At 34.0% G+C, this 13,839-nt stretch overlaps 2 protein-coding genes across 3 annotated transcripts; both read left to right on the top strand.

Annotated features, from left to right (window-relative positions):
• The first annotated feature begins 2,061 nt into the window (after window positions 1–2,061).
• Window positions 2,062–6,803, top strand: LOC112515396 (NADH dehydrogenase [ubiquinone] flavoprotein 1, mitochondrial). The gene is made up of 3 exons (XM_025122190.1): window positions 2,062–2,184; window positions 3,458–4,905; window positions 6,490–6,803. Exons 1-2 carry the CDS (start codon window positions 2,182–2,184, stop codon window positions 4,898–4,900), a joined length of 1,446 nt encoding a protein of 481 aa, XP_024977958.1. The 5' UTR covers window positions 2,062–2,181; the 3' UTR covers window positions 4,901–4,905; window positions 6,490–6,803.
• Window positions 6,804–9,713: 2,910 nt separating this feature from the next.
• Window positions 9,714–13,701, top strand: LOC112515851. Of its 2 annotated transcripts, XM_025122797.1 has the most exons (4): window positions 9,717–9,840; window positions 10,000–10,122; window positions 12,400–12,606; window positions 13,587–13,701. In XM_025122797.1, exons 1-3 carry the CDS (start codon window positions 9,805–9,807, stop codon window positions 12,577–12,579), a joined length of 339 nt encoding a protein of 112 aa, XP_024978565.1. In that variant the 5' UTR covers window positions 9,717–9,804; the 3' UTR covers window positions 12,580–12,606; window positions 13,587–13,701. The 2 variants fall into 2 exon arrangements, with proteins under 2 accessions (XP_024978566.1, XP_024978565.1); XM_025122798.1 differs by lacking the exon at window positions 13,587–13,701 and having other exon boundaries at window positions 9,714–9,840; window positions 12,400–12,724.
• Window positions 13,702–13,839: the final 138 nt, after the last annotated feature.

Here is a 13,839-nt window from a genome sequence, read left to right as displayed (position 1 = left end):
TTTCTTAATCTTCATCTCATTATTCGTCTGCTTGCTTTGATCATCATCACTTGATTGATGAAATTGAGTCCTTGTCGTCGATGATTCAGGTCCACATGCCTCATCATTTTCTGGTTTCCTAATCTTCATCTCATCATTTGTGTGCTTGATTTGAGTATCATCGCTTGATTGACGAAATTGATTCGACGATGATCGAGGTCCAGATCCGATCTCCTTCTTCGCTTGATCTTCTTTGATGGCTTTGTTTTGAAGGATGCTTTCATCAACGTGGAATTTTGTTTTGAGTTCTTGCCATGGAAGGTCTTTAGGATATTCGTCTTCCATCGCACCGTCGTCGATTGCCATGGACGGCCGCTGTATATGAAGCTTTTCTCTGTGCTGATAAATCTGAAGACGTGTTTGCTTTAGATGGAGCCACCTGCATCCATATGACATGAAATGATTCACGCTTACGACTTTACACTTTTTGAAATTGATAATTTCAAAATACTTATGTTTTTTTTTAAAATATTTATTAATTTATTATAAATTATAAGAGTTTAACTTCTTAAAAAAAAAATTATTATCGATTTGACATCGATATAAATTGTTTATCAAAACACTCAAAATCATTTATTATCGATATCACACTGGAATAAATCAATAATTTGTTTTTATAAATAATCCTAGACAAACGTTGTTAGAGTAAATTAAGATTTTAGTCTCTATGATTTAGAAATTGTAGTTTTAGTCCCTATAATTTATAATTTATTACTATTTTCATCCATATAACTTATTGTTGTTTTGATCCTTTTGGTTTACAACTGTTTTGGTCCTTCCTACTTAAAGGTTCAGATTTAGGAATTAATATAGGAAAAATAGCAAACTATAGAGACAAAAAACATAATTTCTAAATTAGAGGACTGAAAATCGAAATTATCAAAAAAGCACATCTACGAAAATTATAAATTATTTTTTTTATTAATTTGGATATCCAATCTATTATGGATAGTAAATTATGATATATAAAATTATTTTTATGTATATGTTAAGGTATTTAAAGAAGGAAATTCAAAAAAATATTTGAAAAAGAAATATGTTTTTTAAATTTGAAAATTTCAAAGTGTTTTCACAAAATAAAAAACCATAAACAAACTATGTTTTGTTGTAATGTTTTTTTTTTATTACGATTGCTTTTCAAGGGTTTTTGACCCAGTAATATCGTAGCATTTAGTTTTTAGAAGGTTATGGGTTTAAACCTCATTAAAAATGAAAAAAATATGTTAATTTATTTGTTATATTCGTCGTATATGAATATTATATATTAAAAAAATCAAACTTACAACTATTGTTTTGTTAGACATTAGAAACTGTTCTTTTATAGTGATCTTTTCAGTATTAAAATATTAATATTTATGTTTCAATCAATTTAGAGGTGTTTAATGTGTTTTTAGTAAATTATTTAATTATTATATATATATATATATATATTAAAGTTTCATTTTTGAATTGGTATAACTAATTGCAAATAAACATAATCAAATATAAAATAAATATTTCATTTTAAATATAAAAAATCTAAAATATGATTAGGATAAATCATAACAGAATCATGATCTTTATAACAATTATATTGTTAAGTCAAAAATAAATCATTTTTCTATTTGACCTAACTTAAATTATAATAAATAATTGAATTAAAGAAATTGTATAAAAAAACGAGAACTTTTAAATAGTTAATTTGATATTAATATCGATATAATTTTTCAACTTTTTATAATGTCTTCAAATTTATTTTATTCAAGAGTAAAACATTATCTTTCTTAAAACTACATAAACCGTATTATATCAACAAAAATAAAAAATAAAACAAAACATTAAAACGAAGATTTATCTTGTTTCGTTGCACGAAAACATTTCTAATAAATTTAAAAGATAAGCTCAATTTATTGGTTTATTGACCTAAAACTCTAAAGTCCACGTTACAGGTCCATTGGGCTGGTTCGTGAACTAAAAACTCACGGCCCATTTCTATCCACGCGTTCCGTTAAATCATCACAAACCAAACCGTTCCATCTGACCCTTCAAGGCTGCTGCGACGATTGTAAGTCAAGTTCCTCTGTCTCTTTACTGCACAATCTTCACCATACTTGAAATTGCTGATTCTCAGTTAAGAAGCCTGATTGCTACATTTCTTGGTGTATGGTACGAGTTACTTTCCCTTTTTGATTGTTCATTTCTGTCGTTGTTTGTTTGATTTTTCACTGATTAGCTGTCTCTACGGATTTGGATACATGATTGATTGATTTCTCCCTTGTATTGAGTTTGCTTAGATCCAATTTAATTGAGTTGTTATGGTAATTCAATTTGGATGTGGTTATATTTTTCTGATCTGCGAAAGTTGGATGAATTGAAGTAAAGGAATAGAGATTTGTGGAAACCCTAGATTTCTGGGTGAGAGTTAACTGGATCACTAAATGTGCCTTTTATTTTATTCAGCGTATTCATTTCACGTTTGGTGTTTTGTTATTCTCTCTATGCACTCATGGATGTAATTTGTGTTGTGTCTATTCTTTTTGGCTGTCTTATTTTGTGAAATTTTAGATGATGTTGCCTGTAATCTTGGACTTTTGAAGACGTTCAATTGTAAGTTAATTTGGACCTAACCAATCAATTTTTTAAAATTTGTTTGGGAGATTGGGAGTTCACTTAAAAGGAATGCAATGTGACATTATAGATATAGGGGTTATGTTATGTCACTAGTTTGCTCATGGACAGGATCTGAGTTAAACATTTAAGTGATATGGTATCTGTCTTGATGATGGTAATTAGTAATTTCAAGAACATTTAAGATAAGATGTTTGATGTTATGTATCTGATATACTGGTTGTTCTAGTATATTAACTGTTCTGGTAGTCAGTTTTAAGATAAGAAAAGAAAAACCGATGATTGGTTGAGTCAAAATTAACTTACTTTAGAACGTCTTCAACAGTCTAAGATTACAGGTAATATCATTCAAAAATCTTAACAAAATAAGTCAACCAAAAAGAATAGACATAAATATATCCAAAAGTGCATAGAGAGAAATCGAGAATAACAGAACACCATATATGAAATGAATATGCTGGATAAGAAAAAAGACACATTTAGTGACCCAGTTAACCCTTGTGTATCCACTAACCACCCAGGGGCCTGGTAATCTTTTTATTTATTTATACATGTAAGGTTTTACCAAAACTGTACCTAAGTCCTCACATTTAGGTAATGTGTATATTTGATGCAATTGATTCAAAGCAGGGAGATCATGAGAAAATTCATGCTTTTATTTCATTAAACCGATGTTTAAAAACCACCTATCATTCTGTTACTTCTCTATAATGTTTTAGAAGTAGGTTGCTTTAAACTTAACGTATAACAGTACAAGTGTTGGGCACTGGATTAATTTTTCCATAAACGTTACTCTGCAACTTTGTGTTAGGCACCCATGAAGGGCATTCTTTCTCTGCAAAGGGCGGCTTTGTTCAGGCGCCAATATGGGAATTGGGGAGTCGGTGCTAGATTGTTTAGCACTCAATCTGCAACCACCGCTAACACCGCACAGCCTCCTCCAGAGAAAACTCACTTTGGTGGTTTAAAAGACGAAGATCGCATTTTTACCAATCTTTATGGTTTGCATGACCCGTTTCTCAAAGGTGCTATGAAACGTGGTGATTGGCATAGAACTAAAGATATAGTGATCAAGGGTGCGGATTGGATAGTAAACGAAATGAAAAAGTCTGGTCTTCGTGGACGTGGTGGTGCTGGATTTCCATCTGGTCTCAAATGGTCATTCATGCCTAAGGTTTCTGATGGTCGTCCATCGTATCTTGTTGTTAATGCCGATGAAAGTGAACCTGGAACCTGCAAAGATAGGGAAATTATGCGTAATGATCCACATAAACTATTGGAAGGATGCCTGATTGCTGGAGTCGGTATGCGGGCAACTGCTGCTTATATCTACATTAGAGGCGAATATGTTAACGAACGTCTTAACCTCGAGAAAGCCCGGAAGGAAGCCTATGCTGCGGGATTACTCGGTAAAAATGCTTGTGGTTCGGGATATGATTTTGATGTACACATCCACTTTGGTGCTGGTGCTTACATTTGTGGTGAAGAAACCGCCCTTTTGGAGAGTCTCGAGGGTAAGCAGGGAAAACCGAGATTGAAGCCCCCTTTCCCAGCCAATGCTGGTCTTTACGGTTGCCCTACAACCGTTACAAATGTTGAAACCGTAGCTGTATCACCGACCATTTTAAGGCGTGGCCCAGAATGGTTTTCTAGTTTCGGTAGAAAGAACAATTCCGGGACAAAACTATTTTGCATATCCGGTCATGTGAATAAGCCATGCACAGTCGAAGAGGAGATGAGTATACCATTGAAGGAGCTGCTAGAGCGGCACTGCGGCGGTGTTAGGGGCGGATGGGACAATCTACTGGCTGTAATTCCTGGCGGTTCATCTGTACCGTTGCTTCCAAAAAACGTATGTGAGGACGTGCTGATGGATTTCGATGCACTAAAAGCTGTTCAATCTGGGTTAGGGACTGCTGCTGTTATCGTGATGGATAAGTCGACTGATGTTGTTGATGCTATTGCTAGGCTTTCTTATTTCTATAAGCACGAGAGTTGTGGTCAGTGTACACCTTGCAGGGAGGGTACGGGATGGCTTTGGATGATCATGGAAAGGATGAAGGTTGGGAATGCAAAGTTGGAGGAAATTGATATGCTCCAAGAGGTAACGAAGCAGATTGAAGGACACACAATTTGTGCGTTGGGTGATGCCGCTGCGTGGCCGGTTCAAGGTCTTATCAGGCATTTCAGGCCGGAGCTCGAGAGGAGGATCAGGGAGCGGGCTGATAGAGAGTTGCTTCAAGCGGCTGCTTAAATCAGGTTTGCATTTGCAACATGTTTGTTTGTAACGTTTTGCAAGTTGCAATATATATATATATATATATATATATATATGTGTGTGTGTGTGTGTGTGTGTGTGTGTGCCAATAGGGTGGTTTAAATGAGAATGACAAAAAGGTTGAGAAATCAAGAATAAATATAAACGTCGGATGAGATGATCGAACTGATATGAATCAAAACAAATTGTACTAAAACTACGAGCATTTTATCCTCATTAATTTGACATCCTTGTCCGTTTTTCATCATTCTCACATCCTCGATATTTTTGCCATTCTCATTTGAATCTACCCCTATATACCAATTCCTTTTTACTTGGTGAAAAGAGGCACGATGTGTGGGAATATGTGGAATCCTAGTAGATTAATCTCTAAAAGAGTTCTTATAGAGATTTTTTTTGGGGGGGGGGGGGGGTTATTGCATATATACATGTTTGATGGCACGTGGCTGACTATGTGTGAACACTCCAACATGCCCCTCAAATGGAGGCTAGATGCCCCCCTAAGAAAGAGGCGAAAGAAAGAAGCAAAATAGTGTATTGATCCCCTAGGTGGTGCTAGACCCCGACTCTGGTACCATGTGAGAATAAACCCCATTAGATTACTATCCTAAGAGTTATGGTGAGAAAGTGAGAACAAAACCTTCATGTACAATCATTTACCTTTATTTACTTAATATTACCATCAAACTGAAACTTCACAAATTCATGCATGTGAAAGTGGTTAAATGCATGTAAAAGTTCATGAAAGCAACTTAAAAGTGAAGATAAAGGTCGATGAATGTAGTTGAAAGTAATTGAAGGTAGATGAATGTACTGAAAGTAGTTGAAAAATAGTCAAGTTAGATTAGAAAGTCAACTTATTCAAACGCTCATAAGTGTTTTCACCATTCTCACTATAACTCTTATTCTTATTTCTCACACGATCCCTCGTCCTTGGGAGGTTCCTACATATATACATGTTTGAAGGTTTGTGTCTAGTCGATACAGTCTTACATCTGCATGCCTCAAGTCATCGAGGCTTGATGTCCCCTAAGAACGAAGGTGAGAGACTGTGTCGAGTCCCTAGGTTGTGCTAGACCCCGACTCTGATATCATGTGAGAATATGTAAAACACCATTAGATTATTTAGAGTCGTATAGAGAAAGAGTAGGTTCCTTCTTTTTACAAATCCAATAATTCGTACAAATTCATAAACCAGTTTTCATGTGTTGTTTCATAACACTTGTGAAAATACAACGTATACAGTGTTGTTTCCTATTTGAAACGTTCATGACATTTTTATCCCCAATTTTCATGCATGAAACAACACATGTGAATGTGAATGCAATGTTTATACAAGGTTGTTTCCTATGTGACACAGTCATGAATGTCTCACATATGAAACAACACTGTATAAACATTGCATTATCACACATTCACATGTGTTGTTTCAAACATGAAAATTGGTTTATAAGTTTGTACAATTTATTGAGTTTGTAAATAATTATGCGTCTATATATATATATATATATATACATGTTTGATGGTCTATATCTACTTAAAAGGCAGGTATATTTGTTTTGTAGGTGTAAGTCTGTGGAATAAATATGCAGAAATACTCTGGACAGCTGGAGGAAAACGATTCTGAGCATCATGGTTAAATTTTTAAGGTCTGTATTGAACCAGGATGCGACTGAAATAGCATTCAGCCTTCTTGATGATTCAGATGTGGGTAACTTTTTGCTGTTTTGGTGTGATTAAGACATCTTATTGTTATATTATGGAACTTCACTGAACCACCACAAGTGTTTGGAAATAAGATGAACCCAATGTTGTAATGATACAAAAAGCTCTAATTTCATTCTTGTTATAACCATATCAAATATTGGTATTATTTTTATTTTTTATTTTTTTTTTAAATTACAAGGGGGGTTTTGATTTCTTTTTGAAGTTCACCACAAATATGTCCATCTTAACCACTTGGGTTATTCTGGAGATGAGTGAAAAATCTCATCTACCCTGAGTTCGAATTCAGACGCTGCTAGGACCCTAATGGTCATGCAGGTTTATCTACGATGACCCCACGCCATTCATGGGATTGGTCAACTGGCTCAGAAAATCATGATTAACCAAAATATATGTGGTCATCTTTTATCATGTTTCTTTTAACTTGTATTTTTATCCTTTTTATGCTCAATAGTATTGCCTTATTGCTACTAAGACTAATACTCCTTATGTTTCAAATGTAGGTTCTGTTTGTTTTTTTTTTTCAAAATTACCTCTTAATACCTCTAAAGTCTGATTCATTCAGATGTTTGAGTATTAAGAGCTTTTGTTTTATTTCTAAAACAAGAGCTTAAAAGCTTTAAATGTTCTCTAAAATTTTAAATGGTAAACGTATCTCTTAATACGTCTTAATTCTAATCCGTTCTCTATCAAATGGTTCATATTTTTGGGAGCTGGAAAAGATTTGTTAGTAAAAACTATTTATCTTTTATACTTTTGTAAAAACTATTTCTCTTATATATTTTTGCACTAATTTGACTCTTTCAGATTTCAGACGTAAAAACTAACAATCTTATTGATCTAGATTTCAGATTTTAGGACCATTTCTTATAAATCAAAAGTGAAATCAAATTTCAACATTTCATAAAAAAACAAATGCCACCTTAGTGTCTATAATAAGTGCTACTTTTAAAATTGGTTACTTTTCAATTTTATCCGTAATTATAAGATTGGGAAATCTGTTACTTTTTTTATTATTATTAAGTGTAAATTTATCATTTAGTTAATTCAAAATTATAATAATTACATATTTTTAAATCTATATGGTTTTTTTTTTATTTTGGAAATTTATATTTAAGATGAAGGGAGTACTATTTTTACTCTATCCATCTTTTTAGTATTCACTAAAACAACTACACGTGTTCGGGTTGGTTTGGGGTGATGATCAGGTCTGCATACTTCTCGCCTTCCCTATATCCACACCACACATTCAGATGAGATATATTTAGGGGTTGTTTACCATATTCTTATCGGATAAGTGTTTGTCATATGTCACTTACCTTACCGAGTAAACTTGAAAATGACCAAGAATCTTGGCCACTAAGCAGCATAAAAAGAACTAAGAGTTTTATCTGATAAGTGGGGGGGGGGGGAAACTCTTATATGGTAACCGATTACCGAGTAAAAGAGGTGTGCAAACAATACACTTTGATGGTCTAAAATATTACCCAACAAGGTAATTGAGGGTGATGACTTTTGTCAATAATCATTTACCCTGAACGGTCCTTGGACTTGTTTGGTTTGGTTTATTTGGTATTATGTAAAATTGGGATGTTGAATGTTAGAAATCGTTTATCAAACACTTACTTAGTAAGTACTTACCGGTAAAATTTATCATCGTCATTTACTTACCGGGTAAGATTTTAGTTCACTAAAACGGTATCATATGCAAAAATTTACCCGATAAGTGCTTACCATGATAAGAGTCGTCGTCCTCACTTACCGGGTAAGACTCTTGGTCTTTATCTCGTTCTTACTGGGTAAGATTCTTGGTCCTTACCATATTCATCCGATAAAATAATATGACTCGGTATCATCCGAGTAAGCGTTTGATAAACAACCCTTTAGTTTTTATAAACATAAACGAAAAACAATGGTTTGATTTCAATATAGTTTGTTTAATAGTAAATATAATTAAAATAATGATCAGGTTTTAGTTTAAGCGAATTTTCCTATATTTTGTTTTTTTAAAACAAGTTTTATGTAATCCAATGGACAAACGAGAGCATGTCATACGTCCTTGACATTTATGAGATCTTTATATAAATGGTTTATAATTTATCATGAATAATATAAAACACTCGTCAACAATATTTACGTTCATTATTCATGATCAATGATGACAAACAGGAAAACGGAAAATCTCAATCTCAGCAACAATTTTATTAAGTATCTTACAATTAGAATTCCTCTTTGTTTCGAACCCCAGTTAGATTCAGGTATGCTACACTTTTTAGTTACTGGGAGAACTCAAGTACTCTCTTTCGTGTTCAAGAAAGATCTCTCTAAATTTTTTTTTTCTTTTAAAAGATACAAGAGCAAAACAATCAACTTCATAGTGGAAGATCCAACAGATTTTTACAAGAATTCTCTAGCCAAAATCTTCGTGCAAAAGATCTTTTCTTGCTCTAGCGGTATGTGAGTCTTTGGCCTCCTAGAAGGGTCAGGGGTTCAAACCTCACCAAAATGAAGAGGACGTGTGAGTTTTTTATTCTATTTGTCATACATAAATATTATACACTTAAAAAAATCATGTTTGTAATTAAATTTTCTCGTTTCTCAAAATATAACCAAATATAAAATACAATCCAAATTAACTTAAAACATAAACTTTTGGGTAAGCTTAACTGACAATAAAGTTTGGGTCTTTGGAGATTCTTCTAAAACGTCATGGATTCGAGTCCAACAAGGTCACTCACGATTTTTCTGACTGTTATCCAGGATTTCTGAAATTAGTCGAAGTGCGTACAAGTTAACTCTGACAACTAAATTTAAAATAAATATTATATACTTCAAAAAATATTCATTAACAATATTTACGTTCATTAACTAAAGGGTCTTTGGTCTCCTAAAAGGTTAGTAGTTCAAACCTCACCAAAGATAAAAAAAATATATGAATTTATTTGTTGCATTTATCGTTCATAAATATTATATATTAAAAAAAATATAAGTTAAAATAATAAATTCCATTGATCGGGCGAATGCCGAGTCTCAAAAATAAAAGAAAAAGAAAAAAGAGGACGGGATTTTCCATATAATTTTTCTGGCTTTCCTACCGTCCACTTCATCTGGCCAACAATTACAGGGACTGAGACTGTGTATCTGCTTCTTCTCTAATGGCAATGGCGTCCAACTTTACCACATTCCGGAAGGTCAGACCGTTCTACTTCTCTATTCACTCCTATTGTTACAAATCGAACTCTTTTCCCTTCGATTTAGGATTAAATTGTTTAATTTGATTACTTCTGTAGCTAAGGATCAAGGTTTTTTAGATCTGTATTGATGTCGGAATTCTCTGTTAAATCAAACAGCCACAGATGATGCACCAAATTTTCTGCAGAAAAAAGGAGAAAGGACGAGACCAGAACTATCCATATAAAGTCATCGAAGTTACGCCTCCGCCTAGAAACCTTGGTGTTCGCTGTTTCCCTCCCGTAAGCATCCTCAATTTTCCTAGTATAATATGTTCAATTTTTCTATCTTCAAGCTCTTACTTCGCCTCCAAATTTATTTTGCGATAAACTGCAAAATAGGGGAAACTTATTGTTGTCAGATTCAGAAGTGATTAGCGAAAACATTTTTCTAGTGGTGAGATCTATTATAAGGTGTAATGTAGTTATCGGTTTTGTGCAAAAAGTTACAGGATTAACATCAATTTTAATTAGAAAATTGAGCATCCTGATTCTGGAATTCAACTTCAGCTCTTCTTTTGGAAAAAATGGAGTTCCAGTTAGTTTAGTTTTGTTGATTTGGCTTTTCTCTTTTGAATTCTGATGAGAACATAGATGTACATATGTTTATAGTTCAAATAAATTCGATTAACTTACATAGAATAGAAAACTGGACTGCAACACCTCCCTAAAGTAAAGGTCAGTTTGGTTTGACGGAATGTTTTCAAGGGACTCGGATTTCATGGAAGGGTTTGGAATCTTTGAAGTTTTTGGTTTGTTGGATTTGGAACGGAACTGAATTCCATTCTTTATAAATAATTTATAAAAACAAATAACTAAAATAATTGAATTACCTTTTTTTAATTGATTATTACAAAACAAGTGTTTTTAACATATTTTAAAACATTACGACAAACAAATCCTATGAAATCCTGCTTGATACCAACTACACCATGGGATTTCTAAACCCCATGTTTGTGGAATTTTAATTCCAGACTTTCCTTTAAACTAAATGCAGGATTGGAATGGAATTCATTCCAAATCCTACCAAATCCTGCAAACCAAATGCACCCTTACTGTTGTAGGTATCGAGCTATTGAGTCTTTTTCAACTCGAGTAACACTGGTCCTTAAGACCTTGCTGCAATAGTCTTCCTAGTAACTTGTTCTTTGATCTGCATTTTAGAAGGAAACATGTATATATATGAAATTCTGCTACAAAAAGAACACTACAAGATATGTCCTGCAAAGCCAAACAAAACGAACCCATTCAATCCCACATACATAGAGTATGGTCAGGGGAGGGTAAGATGTACACAAAACCTTCTTTCTACCACCAGTGAGTAGAGAGGTTTTTTTCGGCTTGCAAAAAGATCTTGGAAAAGTTCATGGGGGAGTCTTAAGCGATTCCGATAGTTTGTCTAAAATTTGAAAAAAATGAAATACATAATGGGCTCTGATACCTAGTTGTCGACTCTCTAACTCTCATCCATCCAACCCCGTCCACTAGTCCTTAGACAAAATCTGCTACCCTGGTCCTGCATCTTCATAAACTCCTATCGTAGGTCATGTCCAGTCTCAGCTGCTCATCCACACCCTCCTCAACTCAAACATGTCGTGCATTTAACGTATTTGACTATTACATCGTCAAATTCTTGGTGCAAAAGCCGTATGATAAAAGATAATCCTAGAGATAGATTATAGGTTGATTGATTTTGACAATTCATTGGTTCACTTGTAAGGATCATGTCTACTGCATTGACATGCCCATTTTGGCCCTGCCTAGAGATGCACAAAAATCCTGAAGCCCGACCGGAAAAAGCTTGAAAAGACCCAAGTCAGGCGTAAAAGCAACTTTTTCAAAAGCCCGAAAAGGCCCAGTCTCTTTTTCTGCTTACTGAATACGGGATTGGAAAGCCCGACCTTGTGCATCTCTCTCTACAATAATAGCCTGGGTGCCCAAAGTATCATCCCCGCACAACGAACATTCTATAGGGGTATTAAAGGCGCCCTTGTTTTAATTTGATATATGCTCCTCTATGTTCAAAAAAATGGTTGTAGATTACCGGTAGTGTCATTTAGAGTATGTTTATTAGCAGCTTAATGGGACTCATTGCTTATTAGGTCAACTATACATGACTATTTGATAGTAGCTTAATGATATAAAAAATGACTTATTCATTAAGCTTCTAAGGGAGAGCTTATGCAGAAAGTCAAGTTTTTTCCAATCCTACCCTTCTCAATTAAAAATCATGCTCCTTTCATTTATGAAAAAACCATCTCAATATATACAAACAGATTAATATTTAAAGACAGTTTTATTCATATATGACTTGACGGAAAACCAACCCTCAATTTCAATCCCTTTGGCTCTTTTTTGTTGGTTGGTAACATTAGCAGAAAAAGGAAAAAGAACCACTTTGGTGTCATTTTTTATTTAAAATTTACTTTTTATAATTAATTTTTGTTTTCTTTTAAATTATTTTAGTTTTTCCATTCTTGCTCGGAAGTCTTGTGTGAACTAAATCTTGTGTGATGGCAGAACTTGCAATGTGGAGATGGTGTGACGATCGAAGGTCAGAATTACACGATCTCAGCGGTCACACACCGGTACCAGCTTCGAAAAGGTAAATACGAACCAAGCGAGAAAAGACTCGACGTGCTCTCCACCGGAAGATACATATTGAATTTATATTTGGAAAACTTATTACAACAATCATAAAAATAGTTTATATGTTGTATTGTTACACTTAGGGGCTGTTTGTTTACCTCTGAATGATACCATTAAGACTTTAAGGTCTGATTCGGTCAGACATTTTCTTGTTTGGGTACGTTTTTAAAAAGGTCTGAATGAAAACTTTATATCTGATTCACTCYTTCACCCGCTAGCCCTCCATACGATTCAGATGCATATTTTTCCAGGTTTGCCCTCCCTTTTTCTCTAATCATCGTTCCAGGTCTGACCCTCTGTTCTATCGATCGGTTGTAGCAATGGCACCAGCAGAACCTTCTTCTCGTTCATTCTTGGTCTCACCCTTCTTCTGAATCATAAACCCTAGACAAGCGTACCTTGTTTGATCCTCTCTGAATCTCTATTAATGTTGTAGCTGTAAAGCTTGGCACAACTCCACCATCGTTGAAAACAAAAGGGAGAAGAAATAGATTCAACAAAAGGGAGAAGAAAAAGAAAACCTCATGAAGCCTTCTAAATAGAAAAAGCATTTTAACACCTGCAGATGCTTCTTCTAGGTTGATGGAGAAACCACTTTTGAGATGACAATTTGGAATTAAAACAATCCATGGTTTTATGTATTCCCTCCCACGGTTTTGGTACAATTTGAGTAGTATTATAATATTGATGACATTGGAGGTGGGGTGCTTGGAATGGACTTCACATTTACCAAAAACAAGAGGTTGGGTATTAGAATTATATGGTGGATAAAGAATGTGTATTTATCTTTTTGTTGGGTATAAGAATTATATGGTGGATTATTAACTATTTTTTATTTTTTATTTAGAAATTTCCTTCATAATTGTTGTTAAACGTTAATTTTCATTAAATACAAGACTGGGGGGTAAAATGGTAATTTTATGTCATTCAGACTGTTCATTCAGAACAGTTTCCAAACAACCTTTTTTCTATCTGACACTAAATCATACAGAGTCTCTTAATCATTCTGACCACTTAATCATATTGCACTAAACCATTCAGCAACTGCCAAACAGCCCCTTATATTGAGTAGCGCCAAGTGTTGTGCAAATGCTACCCATGTCTCGTGTACAAAATATGTATAAAATATTGAAGTTATTGTGGTTTGAAAATGGGTTTGGTCTTTTGGTTGAATAAGAGCAATGCACAACATTTACTTCACTTTGTACAAGTTGGTATCTTAATTTCGAAGCTGCTAAATGGTTTAATGCAGAATGATTAAGAGGCTCTCATGATATAGTGCAAAATGAAATATAATTGTCGGTAATTGTT

Source organism: Cynara cardunculus, assembly GCF_001531365.2.
Source record: "Cynara cardunculus var. scolymus isolate 2C chromosome LG 7, CcrdV1, whole genome shotgun sequence".
Taxonomy (NCBI): Eukaryota; Viridiplantae; Streptophyta; class Magnoliopsida; order Asterales; family Asteraceae; genus Cynara; species Cynara cardunculus.
The sequence above is the reverse complement of the archived record's forward strand: the minus strand, read 5'-3'. Positions and strand labels throughout refer to the sequence as shown.

Bases quoted from the DNA above. Each gene is read 5' to 3' on its own strand.
- LOC112515851 (XM_025122797.1), top strand. From the start codon at position 9,805: ATGGCAATGGCGTCCAACTTTACCACATTCCGGAAG. The intron at 9,841-9,999 runs GTCAGACCGTTC...TAAATCAAACAG, and splicing joins ACTTTACCACATTCCGGAAG to CCACAGATGATGCACCAAAT. The intron at 10,123-12,399 runs GTAAGCATCCTC...GTGTGATGGCAG, and splicing joins GTGTTCGCTGTTTCCCTCCC to AACTTGCAATGTGGAGATGG.